This window comes from Artibeus jamaicensis, unplaced genomic scaffold, assembly GCF_021234435.1.
Source record: "Artibeus jamaicensis isolate MK-2021 breed Jamaican fruit bat unplaced genomic scaffold, CSHL_Jam_final scaffold_537, whole genome shotgun sequence".
Lineage (NCBI taxonomy): Eukaryota > Metazoa > Chordata > Mammalia > Chiroptera > Phyllostomidae > Artibeus > Artibeus jamaicensis.
This window is the reverse complement of record NW_026522047.1, coordinates 26,238,764-26,257,229: the sequence shown is the minus strand read 5'-3', so window position 1 is coordinate 26,257,229 and position 18,466 is coordinate 26,238,764. Positions and strand designations below refer to the sequence as shown.

The window sequence follows — 18,466 nt, the reverse complement described above, 5'->3', positions numbered from 1 at the left end:
TTAGGGATGTGCCTTGACCTGATATTGAACTGATGACCTTCTCTCTTTGCAGGACAATATGCAACCAGCTGAGTTAGACCAATCATGGCTGCCATTTTCCTTTTTAAAAGTTATTGCTGAGTCCCTACTATCTAGATTATGTCCAAACTCTTTAAATTGGTTTCATTGTTCACCTTCTTCCCTCCACAATCTAACCAAAACCTACTTTTCTTGCCTTTTGTATATTACTTTCTTTATAGAAATATTTACTTTTCTCGGTCACTTTTGCTCAATGACTGTCCATAATCTTATTCCCATTCTTGGTTTCACAACTTTTCTCATTTCATGCCCTCTATTGTTATCGTAAGATTATCACCAGATGATTTTATAGAAAAAATAAATCACTTTTTTGCTATTATTTTACTCATTTCTCCTAACTGTTAAAAATTTACTCTTTGATGTTAAGCTGTTTTGATAGAGCAGTTACCTCATTGTTTTATTATAGTTCTTCAGTTTTTTTACACATTATTGATGTGCATATATAATGCTGATCCTGTATGTTAGCTTTTACTCTATCTTTTCCCCATTCTCAGATAAAAGAAATATCTACTTAAGAAAATATTATAACATTACATCTGCTTTTCTCAAAGAATCACAAATGTCAATATTCTATTACAAGTTTCAATGTTTAACAAGAGTGACTCAACATTTGTTTGGTTAGTAGTATGAGGATATGGAAAGAAAAGGGTTTTTCTATTGAGTTTACTTTTGATATTCCATTCTGATACTCATTCTGTTAATATACAAGAAGATAGTCTAAAATGGACACCTGAAAAAAGAATTTTTTTGCTTTAAATATTGAATATGAATGGGATATAGCAATTTAGAATTGTTTATTAAAAGACATCTATTTTTTTATTTTTATTGAATCTATTGGGGTGACATTGGTAAAGAAAATTATATCGGTTTCAGGTGTACACATCTATTCTCATCTGCATATTGTACTGTGTTCAATACCTAAGTAAAATTTCTTTCTATTACCTTTTATTCCCCCTTAACCCTCTTCCACCTCCCCCAAACCTTTTTCCTTCTGGTAATCACAATACTGTTATCTGTGTCTATGAACTTTTTTTCCCTTTGCTTAACCCCTTCACCTTTTTCACCGATTTCCCCATCCCCCTTCCCTTTGACAGCTGTCAGTCTGTTCTCTGTCTCCATGAGTCTGTCTCTATTTTGTTTGTTAGTTTATTTTGTCTGTCACATACTACATCTAAGTGAAATCATATGGTATTTGCCTTTTTCTGACTGGCTTATTTCACTTAGCATTATATTTTCCAGGTCCATCCACACTGTTGTAAAAGGTAAGACTTCCTTTTTTCTTTTTTTATGGCCCAGTGGTATTGCATTGTGTTGTGTAATGGAATAACTTGTCTTTTCTTAGTTGATCTCACTTCACTTGCCCTCTCCCCTATACCATCACTTTCAAAATAATGCAGAACACCAGACTATGTTTGAAGCAATGGGAGAAAAACAAAACAAAACATTGGTATGCACATTAAAACACTGGCTGACTCTCAAAGATTAAAATGTAAGAGGTTTATTCTCCTTTTATCAAGCAGTGTCTATAGACAGAGCATCCACATGGTGTAAGCTACCAAGGGAGGATGTGTAGGACAGACTTACATTAAATCGTTAGGTCACAGACGCTTTATGTGGTTCGTGTTCACATGAGAGGAAACTGCTCAAAAGGAAAGCAGATAAGGAGAAACATAAGCTGATTTTTAGTATTTATTAAATCTACCTCCCATAATGTTTCCTTAAGCTAAGAAGAAATCTACTGTATCACATAGTTCAGGATGCTATATACACATAAGATATTACACGCTATAAAATTTCAGGTTTCTAAGCAGTTTTTCACAAGTTAAAGTTGAGTAAAATTTGTATTTAAAAAAGACCTTATTGGGTTACCTTCAGTAAATAGAGGTCATTTCAACAGCCCATTAGCATTTTAGTAGCAACAAAGCAAAAATAAGTAAAAAGATTCTCAAAACATGTAAGCTATTACTTTAGGTCTAGATAAATATCTGCTTACTTCAATAAACCAACTCTCTAGTTTTAATGCACTTCTACTGGCCTTATCTTTACCCTTAAAAAGAATATATATTTTTTTACTCTATGCAGTGTCTCAAATAAGAGGATTAGTTAAGTTTTGAACTAGAGCACACAGTGAGTGGGAGGGTTACATTCTGTAGGAGTTGAATAGAAGTCATTAAAGAATGAAGTTTTTGATGGGTTATATTAAATAGCAAAGACAATGGTGAAATACATCTTTATTCACCACTGTGGAGCTATCCACTAATTCCAATTTCTAAACTAATTCTCCTAAAACATTAATACTCATCAGTTTTCTAGCCAGTTTTTTTCTTGCTGGTGTTACTTTCCCTAGATATGGTTTACTCTAAGCAGATACAAATAAAGTTTCTTTTTTTTTTAGAAATGAAAGTTCTTGCTGATGTAACAGTGAACTACATGGAAAAAAATATTCTGCTAACAACACACATTTGTAAGCAGTTGACATCCCAGACAAACTTGCATTAAAAACATAATGCACTCTAGTGATTGAAAGCAAAATGAGTAGAGAATACACTGCAAACATTTTACCATACTTATTTTTCCTCCCTTCCTCCCCATTTTCCATAGCATACTGCAGATTATACAGTAAGTGTCGAACAGAGTTTGTCACCTTTACACAACCTAAGGTCAACTCATGCCTTCAGATGGTATTTTGTTTAACAAATGACTAACAGCAGATTTAGTGCAGGAGAAGTTAAGCATTTGTCTTTTGATGCCAAGAGATTCATAGTTAGGGCAGTGTTCAGTAGGCAGCTTTTACACTTCCTTTTCCTCTTGTGACATTCCCTTCAAGGCACAAAAGATTATAAACAGTGAATGGGACAAAATATTTTGAATTGAGAGTTTTACGTTTCCACAATATCTTTTATTTCTGGTTTATGCATACTAAAAAAGGACAGGAATAAAATGGATAAACCACCCTTAAAATAACATGGTGCTGAAAGTCACCTGAAATTCCCTGAAGTTCTTTTTAAGTACTTGAATCCTTATTTTGTTGGCTTAAAACATAATTCTAGATTTAAACCTGGTGATGAATATAGTTTCTCGTTAAATATTGTGTTAAAATTTCTAGTGAACTAACATTACTAATTGTGTATTTCTTTGCCAAAAATATAAATCTATTTTATTTGGGCCAACCAAGTAACTTATGTTTGACTAGGATAAAACTTGAAAAATTAAGCTGTAAATTTAAACAATGAATTAAGTGCAGTGTACTGGAAAACTCTTTATTCAGTAATTATCTAATAGGCCTCCTAGGCATTTCCCACCCAAACAACTGTATTGCCTTTCTCAACCTCAGTGATCTCACAGTTTAACTTATTGAGTCGTCCATCTAGTATAAAGAGAGAGTCCTTGGAAGGTGTCATCAGGTATTGCCCGAACAAGCCGCTGTCCTGGATTTGCCTGTTCTTCCTGTCCCAAGGCCATTCTTCTGCCTTGAGCGGTTCCTTAAGGCTCTTTATCATCTTCACCTTCCCGGAGGAGAGCTCCGCAAAGAGCACATCTGTTTGTGTGCCCGAGCTCCCGTAGATGTTGTACTGGTGGGCTTCAGTAAAGGACGGCTGAAACGCTAGATCCGATAAGTGCAGATTTGTGTGAATATCAAAAGCCTCCTGTATTTCTCCTCTGATAGTAATGTACTGCACCCTTACAAGACCTTTGATGTCATTAATGCTGACAAGATAGTGCCCGTCTGGAGAGATATAGGGAGAGCCCGTCACATCACCGTTGAATCCGATGACTGAGTCAGTTACGCTGTCCACCACAAGCTGGGGTGGAACTGCCCCGGTGCTGTCCGGCTTGCAGCCAATGAAGTAGTAGCCTCCCAAGTGTGTGTACGCCAGCGACTGAGGAATGCACTTATAGTCCTGCAGGTTAATTGTTTTGATGTATGACATGGTCTCAAGATCAATTTTTTGCAGCGCAGCTTCATCTTTGTGAAGGATAAATCCAAACCTGAAAAGATAAAAACTGAAGTTAGGAAATGTAGAGTGGTTACTGCAAAAAAAAAAAAAATACACCATGGCCAAGAGGAGAGGGCCACCACAGACCCAGGAGTTCACTGCCAGGTTGGGCCTCGATGTGTGACATGGCCGTGCTAGAATTCAGCTTTCGGGCGTGTGGCCCTCCTCCTTATCCTCCGTACTCTAGGCCATTCTATCATGCCAGTCAAACAATACTAGTTCATGCTATGGGAAAGCAAAATAATTATAAGTAATATATCTAGTTAATTGGAACAACACATTTTACCTTTACCAAAGAGGGCAAAAAGTAGACATTATTTTGTATGTCTCTAAACCTTCTGATAATGAACAATCTTGGTTAGTGGCTACAGAAGCCAATGACAATTGAAAAGGCTTGAATAGGTATCTATTTTACTTACTTCATTTTCTTCTTTTGATCACCGAATAAATGTGACACATGACCATTTAAATGGTTCTCGTGTCTTTCCCATTTTAGTCTGCCTTAGAGCACCACCTTAATAGATGCAGATTTATTACTTTTGATACAGACTATTATTATTCTATATATTCCATCAGGATTGCCTGATTATCTCTATGATGTTAACATTTATTTTATTACACATTTTAAATACTAATTACATTTTTCACCCATACCATGCTTATATTGTTATTGTTTTTAATTGTGTACCTGATTGTATTGATTATCTTACATTGAACAATGATAGACTTTGGAGATTTTTGGCATTTTCCTATTAAATTCAATTTAAAAATAAATATTTTAAAATTTGTTTTGATTACCTGTTTAATTACTTGAATCTCTTTAAAGCATTTCTCCTGAATACTAGCTGTACATCATCATCAAAAGTCCCTGTGACAAGGGTAAATATATTTTGAAACTCTGACCTATAACATTGGTGGCTTTTTATCAAAAATAAGTAGGATAAGTAAGATAAAATTAGATAAAAACTACTATACAAAGTTATATCTAAAACAAATTTTGGTCAATAGAAACATAAAGGACTTTTTATTTTTGTTAGTAACATTGATTAGAGCACCTCCAATATCTTCATAAAAATAAAGACAACAGAAATGCTATTACATTTTTCTATCAATGAAAAAATGACATTATTGTATTAAGACAAAACAAAATAAGCCTCTAAAGATAGTGATATTGTCATCTGTGCAGTTGATTTTCAGTATGGTAATTCCTGTATGAAATTTTCTTCATGTAAAACATGACCATTTCCACATATAATACGGAAATAAGCGATGTTCAGGGTAATAGCCACTTAAAATTTTAAATATAAGCATATGTAAAGCTCAAATTTAAATACATATCTGTCTTTAATATCATAGAAAATACAATGAATTTTTCCAAAAACCAGTCTTGCAATTATGTGAGCAGGAAATTTATAAGCACAAATATTTTACTATACTAAAATAGACATGAAATTATAATGGCTTCTATGTTATTACATTGCATATAGTTAGAAAACCATATTATAACTATAGGAACTTTTATGAAGAGACTATTTGATGCTACTGGAGAGCACAGATTTCTTCACACATAAGAAAAACTACAATATATAGCTACTCTTTTTAAAAGATCTTTTACATATGTATTGAGCAATTAACAAATAAAAAGCACTGGGAATATACTGGAGACAAAATTGCACCCTGCTTACAATGAGTCTAGAAATTTAGAGTAATAAATATGGAAAAACGGTTAGTAACCAATGCTTAATTATAGCATTATGTTATACTATTACTTAATTTAGTAATTTTTACTTTTTCGATATTTACTTACAATGGAATAAAGTAATCATTTTGACAATAATATTTCTAGTGTATTTTAAAATGCCATTTGCAATTTCTGGCTTATATCCTGAAAATTCCTATTTCCCAGTGCCCTTAATTACTATCTGTGTATTTTCAGTAAACATAGCTTATACCATAACTATTCAGAAAAAATATTGTCCTGATTACAATGGTCTGAAGAATCATATTAACAATCACTTCTAAATGTTCCAATTAAAGTATTAATGCACAATGAAGGTTGTAAATATGACCCCAAAATTAAAGAGTTAAAAATAAAACTGAAAACTGACTCCCATTATGTTTGTGTCAGCAACAGAAAATATCACAAAATCCTAAATATCCCTATCCACTTTTATATGTATCTTAATAAATAATTAACTCTGACTATTGAAAATGATTTTCCATTAATAGACAACCATTAAGAATACGCAAGAATGTAGATGTATGATTGTGCCTATATTTATGAAAGTATAAATCATGATTGAAGATACTGTCTTTTTTCTGTTATACATTGTAAATGTGCTCATGGGCAAAAGCAGTAATATGCACATTTAATAAAAGCAATAAGCCAATCAAGTTTTGGCATTTCACTTCTCTTAACCTTGAGTCTTCTAGTCCCCATGGGCAATGTTTTTTGAATGCTAATGAGGCAGAACTAATCTTGAACTATTTTAACTCTGATACTAAAGAAGGCACTCAAGTTGTGATACAATCCAGCTTCTTTGGGAAGTAATTAAAATTTTAAAAATGGTCCGGTTAAAAATGCAAAAGCTCCAATTGCGGCAATAAAATTACATCTATTTTGGCCTCCACACTGCATGTTCTTTTAACACTAGAGATCTAGCTATATAAGCTGATGCATAAGAATGCCTTCGATTTTTCACTACTGATTTATTGGGTAGGAAGTGGTGTCTCTAATTCATAATTTCCCTCTAGTACAGATTGATATTCAGAAATCTCCCACTGTTCATTAGGCTGTGATTAATATTTACAAGGCTTTCAACTTTCATGCCTGCTTAGTATAATAAAATCCTTCACAGTACTAAATTTAACATGGTTTGTCTAATATTTATCAGAATGTGTATAAAAAGTTACAGACTGTGAAAATTGCGAGCTAAAAGTCACTCTTGAAACCACTTATCTTGCTAGGGGGAAAAAACACAACTAAAAGCGTCCATTGCTCAGCATGGCATTGTGCGGATTTGTTGTTAGATTTGGTAAAGAGGGTTAGAGCATTTATTCCTCAAATTATTTTCTTTGTCTGCATGTTCAGTCAAAACAGTTTATTATTATTAACTTTATAAAGAGGTTCAACTTTAAGTATTCTTTTCATGCTTTAAGGTGAAACCCTGAAATGATTCCTTTATGGAGAACTTGCTGTTTTCAATGAATTAAGGGTTTTCAGTCTAGGCTGATGTAGTTTCATGATCCTGTTTTTCAGTATAATGTCTGGACTTCCATGAGTTTCAACTTTTTCACCAACAGAAAGAGGATAAAAATATTAGCTTGCTTTGAGAATGAGGATGAATGTGTGCTTATTGTCAGCCAAACAGCAGATTCACAATAAATAGAACCTGTCACTGCTTTACACCTTAACTGGCATCATTTGCTCATTATGAATCAAATCAAACGTTCTCTTTGGCATGACAGATCATTATAACCCATGGATGGGGAAAACATAACCAAATTATCAATGTTTCTGTTCAGCCAGTATTCCCATAATGTTAAAAATAAACACATAGTGTTACTCAAATGTGGCTACATTTTTCCAGTCCTGAATGTAACCAAGATCACATTGACAAAGACTTCACTTGTTAACAATTTTGCTCTCACTTGTTGCAGCAGGGTCATTGCCAGTCCTCATCTTATCCGATCATCTCATCTCCCACAGTGTTGGGAGAGGAGGCATTCTAGCTCACTCTGTCTTCTTTAGAGGCATTGCTTTAGTTCCTACCAGGGAATGGAGGACTAGGCTATGGTGTACTGGGTGAACTTAGTTCTGCACAGGTAATGGAATCTGAAATAGGCACCAGAATTCTTTTTAACCCCCCACCCCTGAGGATCCTGAGGATACATTTATTGATTTTAGAGAGAAAAAGGGAGAGAGACACAGAGAGACAAAAATTGATCAGTTGCCTCCTATATGCACCATGACCAGTAATCAAACCCACAACCTAGATGTGTGTCCTAACCAAGGACGGACCCTTCACTTTTTGGTGTACAAGTCAATGCTCCAACCAGCGAAGCCACCTGGCCACAGCTTACTCAAGAATTTTGACTGCAAGTGGCAGAGAGTCTTGTGGCTGGCTTTAGGACCTGTGCATCTAAAGACAAGGAGAGTTGCAGTTGGAGTTTATGTCTTGGTAACTCAAGAGCCTTTCTAAGGAAGCTCCTGGCAGAGAGGAGTAAAGAGAAGCCTGGTTGAAGCACCATGAAGCCTAATAAAGAGTAACTGCCCAAAGAGTTCACATCTCATATGTCCAGGCTATACTTCTTGCACTTGAATAATAATTCACTCCCACTAGTCTCTCACTCAAACAGTCCCCAAATGGGTCTGGTCACACAGTCTCACAAAGCAGTTTTTCAGCCACTGTCACCCATCGGCATCTGTCATAGTGTTCCACTCCTGTTCTGCCTTCAAATCTATCACCTATGATGCTAATGAAGAAATTTCATAATTGCAGTTAATGACCTTTATGGTACCCCAAAGATTACAGTGAAAAAACCCTGTAAGATTTGCAAAGTAACAATTATTGCATCCCCTGAGTCTTCATGTAATTCTGCCTGTCCCCAGAATCCTCACAGGTTTCTACCTGAAGAGTTTTCCTTCCTGCTGACTTTCACTATTTAACCACTGAGGATCAATCCCCACTCTAGAAGCTGGGTAGGGAGCCTGGTGCTCCCTCTCCAATCCTACCTTATCTCTTAACTCAAATCCTATTACCTGCACCTGCCCAGATTTTGAAACAAATCTTTCCCTGTGTATCCATGGAGGCAAATGAGCAGCACTGAGTGGGAGGCTGGGCATATCTGAGTACTGGGTCCTCCAGACACTCTATCCGGGTATAAAAATGACATTGCTGCAACCCACACCTAAAACAAACACATTTCCCCCACCTTTTCCGATGTTTCACTTATGGAAATCATATTCTTGTACATGAAACTCCAGGAAAAGAAAATAATCTGAACAGCCCAAAGAATTAGTTGTATTAAGATTTCACTTGTGAAAATCTATATTCAAACACCAGGGACAAGTGGTTTGTAAATAATAGTGGGCAGGATTATTTTTTCTAACTGCGTTTTAAGTATTTTGTTTATCCAGTTGGAAGGGAAGAAATGTCAGACAGATAAAAACCTAAAATTATAACCCCCCTCTGCATCATTAATGTAGAAACCCACCCATGCCGTGGGCTCCTGCAGTAGAGTCCTGAGTGCTGTTACAGCTGACAGGGTGCTCACAGACACAAACCACAAATCTGACACGAGCCATCATTCACTAGTTTATGAATTCCTTTATATTCAGTTGTATTCTATAACCCCAAACTGACCCTCGTAAGGAAAGACTGAATGCTGTTCTTGCTCAAGTACCAGCAGATTCAGTTTTATCCTAACTTCACATAAACAGCTCAGTAAAGCGCCCCTGTTCATAGAGTGGTCATATTCACAGTCGGGAGAGAGGAAAGCACAGAGAGATGGAGTTGACACATTTAGTAAAGATGTGTAACTGGAGCAAGGACACTTTCTGAATGGTTTTAAAGCTTGGGTGTGCTTGAGAAATGACAGTGCTTTGGCACTCTCTGTTTTCAAAGGTAGGTTGCAAAAGATACAATGAATCATAGGATGCCCTCTTACCTGAATTTATATTCTATGAATGTTACATTAAAGATTTTGCCTACATTATTTCTCCCCTACTTTCATTCTTGAATTTTTTTTCTAAAAAAGAAAAAAAAAAGAAGTAGAACATGTTCCTGAATACCAAATTCCCTGCTTCTTTTTCTGGTGTCCTATTTCTCTGACAGGTACAGCTGTTATTTCTTCTATGGAAAATTGAGGCACAGAGTCATAATTTAGTTACAGTATATTCAGACGTCTAATGGTTTGACAAATTAGTGCCCAAAGGTCTATCACTTCCAATGAATAACCAGACATATAAAAAAGCAGATTTATCAAGAAATAAAAGATGATGATACAACCACTTGATAGCATATATGACAGAATAAAATAAAGCACCAGTTTAGGTGTAAAGTTTATTCAATAAAGTTATGTGAAAAGAGCATAGTATTGCATGAATAGTATGATTAAACCATTAAAAAAAGTAAGCAAAGCTCATACATGAGTGAAGGTAAATGTGTCTAAAGATTAACTCTAGTCAAATTTTGAGACTGAATTAAGCTCATTTTGTTTGGTTTTAAGTTTGCAGTCTTTGTTCAATGTGCATAGACCATAGTCTTCTTTCCTAATAAGGAATACATACATATGTTTTAATAGAAATAACATATGTAAGAACTCTAATTAAAAAGCTACAGTAGCTCTCATGATAATTGTTGATTATGATCTTAATATTGAATATGCACTTTCTAAGTGTTTAGATAAATGCAGAGACTGTGCTTGGTGCTCTAATTAAAAAAAACTAATCCATGTGAAGGCTCATCTTCACAGAAATATAAATACACTGAATAAAATTCTTCAAACATCAGACTATGTTTGGATATCAAATAAAATGAAAAGCAAAATAAATGCAAAGAATACTTGCACTGGGTCAACCAAAGAGGTGATGAAAAAATAAATTCATAGTACAAGCAAGAAAGATGCAGTAACAGAATGTTACAGGACCACAGAGAAGTGCTATGATCTGTAATGCCAATAAAGAATGAGAGCGGTAGCTTAAAACTAAAAGTCTGCTAGAAGAAAACGCATGGTGCTGTGGAGTCAGTAGATAAAGGGTATTTAGCAGGAATAATTCAATGGAGCAATGAGAGAGAGGGAAGCTTTCTCCTCTCAAGACATCATTCCACCTCTTCCATAATGTTAAGCAGATATTTTTTTATATTTCTCTAAACTATTCTTCCATTTTAAATCTGCTTTGAAATCAAACCAGTCATAACATTTTACAACCTCTATACTAAGTTAGTACATTTAATACTGTATTAACAATAATTTCAACAAAATTGAAAGACTTTTCATTTTGTCTGTTATATGTAATTTGGTAACTGTACATTAGAATTTAAAATTAATGTGGTTTTTTGAAAAAAGCATATGTATTTATTTCAGAGATTGAACCAAGTGTGCATACTGAAAAAATGAGAACACGTAAATTTGTGGTTGAATCTATATAACTACTTTATTAATTCTGCTTGAAAATTTAATCTTACCAACTTTGGTAGCCTTTCACTGGTGAGCTATTTTAATTGGTACAATGGTACTGTAGAGAGATGTGAAATTTTATGAGAAAGTCAGAATAGAAAAACCAAAGTGTGCTTGATATTTATGTTTTGTATCTACTCAAATACTATAAATTCATTGGTTTTATTTGTTTATACAATGATGATTATATTAGTTAATTTCCAGAATATCAAAAGAATAAATTAGTTTTAAGAATCTCGGTATTTTAAATCATGCAATTTCTATGATGGGCAAAAGGAAAGTACATGTAACGAGAATGTTAATAATAATGAACTTGAAAAATGGTTCATTTCACTTGGATAGAAATTTGTTGCCAGCTTTTTATAATGCTTGTCAGGGTGCTATGATTATTCAATTTGATGAAATATTTTCTTTGATACATGGAGCTATGACATTCCTTATAAAAAGTTAACTTAAAATATTTTAAAATTCTAAGTAAAATATATAATTATGAAATGCTTACAAATAAATTAAGGTATACATCTTTATGATCTTTGTTTTGGTAGCAGGTTCTTAGATATGACACCCCAAATAAGGAACAAAGGAAAAAAATAATTTGAAACTCATAAAAAATTTTGTAGCAAAGACCACTCTTGAGAAAGTGATAATACAACTCACAGTATGAGAGAAAATATTTGTGAATTACATATGTGATATTGGCTAGTATCCAGAATAAATTAAGTACTCTTACAATGCAGGAACAAAAAGATAAACAACTCAGTTAGAAAATAAACATGGGACTTGAATAGAAATTTCACCAATGAAGATATACAAATAACCAACAAGCTCTAAAAAGATGTTGCACATCACTAGTCATTAGGAAATGAAATCAAACACAATGAAATACCATGTGATACCCATTAGGGTGCTTATCATAAAAAAGATGAGTAATAACAAATGTTGGTGAGGATGTGCAAAAATTGGGACTCTTACACATTTCTGATGAGAATGTAAAATAGTTCAATACTGAAGAAAGGAATTTGTCAGTTTCTCAAAAAATAAACATGGGATTATTATTTAATCCAGCAATTCTATTTCTAAGTATTTATATACCCCTCCAAAATTGTAAACGGGTATTGAAACAAATATTGTACATAAATATTCAAAGTAGTAATATTCTCAATATCCAAAATGTGGGGAAAAACAAGTATACACCAATGAATATATGGGTAAACAAATGTGGTATATTCATATAATGTAATATTTAGTAAAAAAAATGAATGCAGTGTGAATGCATGCTACAATATACATGTACCAGAAAAATGTTAAGCTAAGTTAAAGAAGCCAGATGCAAAATGTTATATATTGTGTAATTCAATTTATATGGAATTAACTCACTTATATGCATTATTAAAAGGTAGGTCCCTAGAAATAGAAAGCACATTTTCTGTGGACTTTCAGGGGCTGAGACAAGGGAGACTGGGAAACAGTGCTTAGCAGGTCCAAGTCCAAGTCACCTTGCAGGTGGCAAAAACGTTTTGGAATACTCTGAAACTAGACACAGTGATGGCTATACATTCGAAATAGACCACTGCCATAAATTCTGAATATACTGATGCCTCTTTAAAATGTTTAATTTTGTGTTATGTAAATTTCAGCTCAATAAAAATGTGTTAAACATAAATATTATAACTATAGTTGATGATTGTTTATTGCATATTTGGAAATTGCTAAGTAGATCTTAAAAATGTGTAGCTGTATATGATAATAGATATTAACTAGACTTACTGTGGTGACCATTTATAATACAGACAAATCTTGAATCATAGTCCATACCTGAGACTAATATAGTGACAAGGTCTCAATAAAAGGTCTCACTATAAATATTGACTACACTAAAACTAATTAACAGCAAAAAAAAAAGGTAAAAATTGCTGACAAAGTCTAACTCAAAACAGAACTGATGACATCTATGACATCGAAGAGTCTGCCCCTGAAGAGTGGCAGTCCTACCATATCCTCAGTCCATCCTTAATTTTGGTTAATGGTTTAAAAGAAAGTCTCATAGAAGACAAGTCATTAGATGTGGTAACAAAAAAATAAAGATGTTATCTATGTAATTTAGGTTATTCACCTGAAGGAAGTAAAAAATAAAAAATAAAAAAACATTGTTAATGTATGCATTTAGAGATTCTCTGAGTCTCCCACACAACCTCTTCCAGTGCTATGCAACTGGAATCCTTGATGTAATTTCAGTATTTATTTCAAAAAGATCATTTCTTTTTCATAGGGATAATAGGTGTTTTAAATATTTTTGTCCCATATTTATAAATGAAGACAACTTAGATAATTGTCTAATATGTTGAATTCATTGGTTAAACTCATCAAAAAAGGGAGAAAAAGTGTTGCAGGTTCAGAGATAATAAAAGCAAGAAAGAATTCAGAGAACAAATGAAAAAAGAGAATAACAACACAACAGCAATTACAGAAGATTATTATCTAAAAATTCATTGTTATCTGCATCCATAAAAATTAACAGACTTACTTTCTTTCTTTAAATATTGATATGAATCCTAATGGCAAGCAAGAATATTCCAGTGCAGCTTCTTATGACTGTACCATGAAAAGGTACATTTTGGAGGCAGGGAATGTCTACTATGCACTAGTTTGTGACATTTGAATAAGCTACTTTATCTGAGCTTTTGTTCTTTTCTTTTTTATATAGTCTAATAATGCACAAACATGAAGATTGGAGAAGTAAGTGTGCAAAGTCTGATATATTGTAGGTGCTTAGTAAATTACAGCTATCATCATTAATGATAATTACAAGATGTCAAGAAAACATATTACAATTACAAATAATGCAAATATAAGTCGCCAGTTCATTTTTTTAAAAAATTTAGATCAGCTCTCTTAAAAAAGAAAAATGAACACAATGAAGGGCTTCAATTTTTTCCCCTCAGCAGGTTTTCTTGCCTGTTTATTTTGTTCCGAAGGTCACATAGCCATTTTGACTTTAAAATAATTTCTCACCTTTTACCTACTCAGAAAGATACATGTGGCTTTATGGGGGCTAAATATTCAGCATTTCAGAACACGAGCCACTAATTTGATTTGATGTTATTCTTTAATTTATGCCTACAATGAGTGGGTGAGTTAATGGATGTCTACACAGATCACTTCTATTTTTCAGAGAATTTAGCACCCAGATATTTGGAAATGCTGAAATATTTCTGCTTAGCACATTCAAGCATATGAGCCCATGTTTGCTTTAAAACTAATTCTACAACTTTATTGTTGAGGAGTTTTTATGACAATCTGTCAATGTTAAAATATAGAATAAAATGATTTTCTCTAAAGTCCAATGATCTAGTACAATATATAGTTGTATTATTATTCTTCGAAGAGAAACATTTTAAAGGTTCATCTGATAGTAAGATCATTAAACATTGCTCTTTTCTTCTGATGACTATGAAAGATTAAGTGTGTTGTCCAGTTGCCATGGCTAATTAAAATAAACAACCGTTTAGAGAGCGGACAGAGCCGGTGACTTTTCCCTTGATGCTCTAAATTGCTTTGTCCACTAACAACTGAAGTTGTCATAATGTAGTTCTCACACACTCTTTCTGTTTTTGTTTGTTTCTACTGAAGATATTACTCCTATATTATTTGGTCATTTTTTCTTAGAATTGTAATCACTACCTGTTCTCTTGCCATGTGATTGCTTTAGTTACATATAGAGTGTACATTCACCTGCACTTTTTTTTTTATTAAATTCTGTGAGTTAAAAAAAATGTCCTGCATGAAATCATACTCAACAGTGGTGCCTTTTCTATTTTGTATAAATTGTGCATATTCCTTATTTAGTCTTTAAAATAATTACTTATTATAACATTCAACATATTATACTAAAATCTGTGCATAGACAGAGAGTCTCTCTTTTATGTTATTTATTTAACAAACATAAATAACACTATTTTACATTTCAATAGTAATCTCATTCTGAAGAAGCATATCTAGTGAATATTAAATTGGCTTGTTTGTTATAATTCTAGCAAATTTTGTTAAAAAACCAACAACTCTTGATAGCCACATAAATTGAGTGGACTTCTCTATATTGTAATCAAGACCATCTATAAAATAATTTATATGCCTTATTTCATACTAGTTTTCAATAATGCTACTCTAAACTTTAGCTAAATTTATATAGTTTCTAATTTCTCTGGTGTGTTTCATCCTTTCACAACTTTTTGACCCCTCTTCTCAAGGTGTCTTCCTGTTCAGAAAGTGGCCTAGGTACCAGACACACACACTGGGGAAGAGTAACTGCTCTAGAGTTTATAGTCCAGGATCAATGCCGCATGCCCGGCACTGACTGTTCAGCTTCACATCTCACCACATACTGACTGTGGAGCTAGTCTCCCCACCTGTAAAATGGGAATAGCAATGAATCTGCTCATAAGGTTTTTGTAAGGACCGAATTAATTCATGCAACACGGACATGTTTGTTAAATAATATTTTTAAAGTGTCACTAATGAATTCACATTACCTTAATACAATTTATTGAGTTTTATTTCTCATTAGGCATTGCATTCCATTAGAACATGGATTGGTAGAGATTATGAAAATCTTCCTAGAGGAAGAAAATGTTGGGACATGGTGGTGAGGTAAAGACGTGGGAAAACACGTTTCAGAAGCAGGGCACAAAATAAGCAGCGGGGCCTGTAAGAGTGTGTGCAGCTGCCTTGGATACACAAGTGCAGTACGTAAACCAGAGATGTGTGTTTCATTCTGTCCCTGAGCTCTGTGAGAGGCAAGCCTTGGGCTCACAGGTCTGCAGTGCCGTGTCTATCACAGAGCTTTACACATAAGAGACACTCACCCTCTCGGGCATCGGTTCTGCGATTGCTTCCTGGACTTCCCTCCCTCTGCTCAGTCACATTTCAATCTACTTCATGTAGTGCTTCCAGGATAAACCTACCTACACACATAATCCCTCTAAGGAGGACGAGACTGAAGAAAACTTGTTGCGAATGGCATCGAAGACACATTCTTGTTCCAGTATTCATCATATTTTTTACACCTTGTAACCTCTTTACTCCTTATTTAGCCTCCTGTGTCCTTTATACAAATCATACATATTTTCTTACACAAAAGAAACACACTTTTTCTAACTGTAATATCTGTAGTTTTTTAATCCTCACCTGAGAATATGTTTATTGATTTTAGAGAGGAAGGGGGAGGAGACAGAGAGAGAGAGAGCCACTGATATGAGAGAGAAACATCAATTGGCTGCCTCCCTTATGCGTCTAGACCAGGAATCACACCTGCAACTCAGGTATGTGCCCTGACCGGGAAACCAACCTGCAACCTTTTAGTGTACAGAACTACACTCCAACCAACTGAGCCAGGGCTAATATTTGTATTTTTGTATAGCATTCTTTAAATCTGGAAATTAAAAAATGCCATGGAGAAAGCAGGGAAATTCCAAATCACAAAACAATACAACAATCTTCCTAAAGGAAAGTTTAGTTACTGAACACTGATTCATCTGTAATATCGTGTCCTGGAAAACTCACTCTCCTGAGGTTCTATCCTTTGACCTCTACATTTACCACCCTAACTGTTCTCCACCCCTGCTCTCTTAGAATACAATCTCTGCAACACTACAGTGGCACTTTCCAGTGGGAATCGGATCCAGTCTTGTCTCTGCTCAAAACCTTTAATGGCTTCTCTCATGAAGAATAATATGCACCCAGCCTTCTCCAAACTCCTCTCCTACCTCAACAGATGCTGTGGCCTCTGTGCTGCTCCTCAAACACGCCAGAGACTTTCTGTTCAATGCCTTTGCACTCACAGCTGCCTCCACCTAAAATACTTAGCTTGAAATTAGAGGCGTAGTCCTGAATTCTGTAATCTAATTCAAGAACTACTTGGTCAGATTTTGCTCACCTCCAGAAGGCTTTTCTCCGGTTGACACATAGTTTTCATATTTTATTCTCTATCCATGTCACGGGTTCCTCATTTGAAGGATCATTGATAATACTACAAATGTTATACATAAAATACAGAGTAGACTTCCTGGCACAAAGCGGCGAAGAGCCTCTATTACTATTACCATTATTGTGAGTCTTAGGAGATTCGTGAGATTTCTGAACAAGAAGAACATTAGCTTTTCCTCTTAAGCTAATGAGATTCTCATTAAAGGTCCAGAACCAATTTTCTTGTTCATATTGCCTACACTATTCCAGAACACTGATTGGTTTAGAATCACTCCAGAGAGTGTGAAACTAGGAAGAAAATGGTATAAAGTTAAAGTGTTGGGGGCACTAGTATAGCTGAAGAAATTTGAGCATCAAGATCGGGCTTTAGGTCTGCCTATATTGCCCACCCTTGAATTTCTCTAGTCGACTGTAACTAAAAGAAAAAAAAAGCAAGTGATATGAGTTCTCTCTGCAGGATACCTAAATGCACTTTTTAAAATGACCTGGGGAGTTTATTTTATTTTTTCAGAAATAAAACATAGCATAATGCAACACATTTCTTCCTTATAAAGAGTAGGAAAGAAGCCAGAGTGCTCCCTTGGAAAAGACCTCTGGACTGAAAAGACATTACAGCACATTACAATCCGATCACAGCTTCACTCATCTATTGGAAAAGGCATTTATATTGCACTTATTATCTGGTGCCTGTTAAAGCTGTTTATGGGGACCACAAGGAAGAAATAATTTTTATGCTCCTTTTAGTTTGCTATAAATTCAGAAACAATTTTGCTTGAACAGCTGATCTGTGAATTAATAATGAGAAGCTATAACTTTTTTTCACTAGAGTATGTCAAGTACTTCCTTTGTGTTTAAAAATTGATGAGGCTCAAAATTCCCTTTCTTTACATGAAACAGATTTCAAAGGCATTTGGGGCCATCACCACTTTCTTCATATGGAAAGTTCTTCTCAAGATCATTTATTGGCTGGTAAAAAAATAAATAAATAAAATCAGTTGAGCTTTGAGTTCAGTATGAAATAAAATATTATAATCTTTCTTTAAGGACTTCTTGAAACTATTCTGAAAAATTATGTGAAGAGTAATTTCTAGTAAAATAGACCATGTTTTATCTCACAAATGCTAGCTATTATTAAGAAATGTTAACTTAGTCTTTTTATAAGCAACATTAACTTAGTCTTTCTATAATCTAAATAATCCTCATGATTGTTTTCATTGGCTTTATAT

At 34.2% G+C, this 18,466-nt stretch overlaps 1 protein-coding gene across 4 annotated transcripts in view; it reads right to left on the bottom strand.

Annotated features, from left to right (window-relative positions):
• Positions 1 to 1,560: 1,560 nt before the first annotated feature.
• Positions 1,561 to 18,466, bottom strand: part of FSTL5 (follistatin like 5) — a 542,536-nt gene continuing 525,630 nt past the window's right edge. For all 4 annotated transcript variants that reach the window (XM_053658143.1, XM_053658145.1, XM_053658144.1 and 1 more), the window contains one exon: positions 1,561 to 4,068. In XM_053658143.1, the coding sequence (XP_053514118.1) occupies positions 3,366 to 4,068 (703 nt within the window). In that variant the 3' untranslated portion in view covers positions 1,561 to 3,365. The remainder of the gene's footprint in view (positions 4,069 to 18,466) is intronic.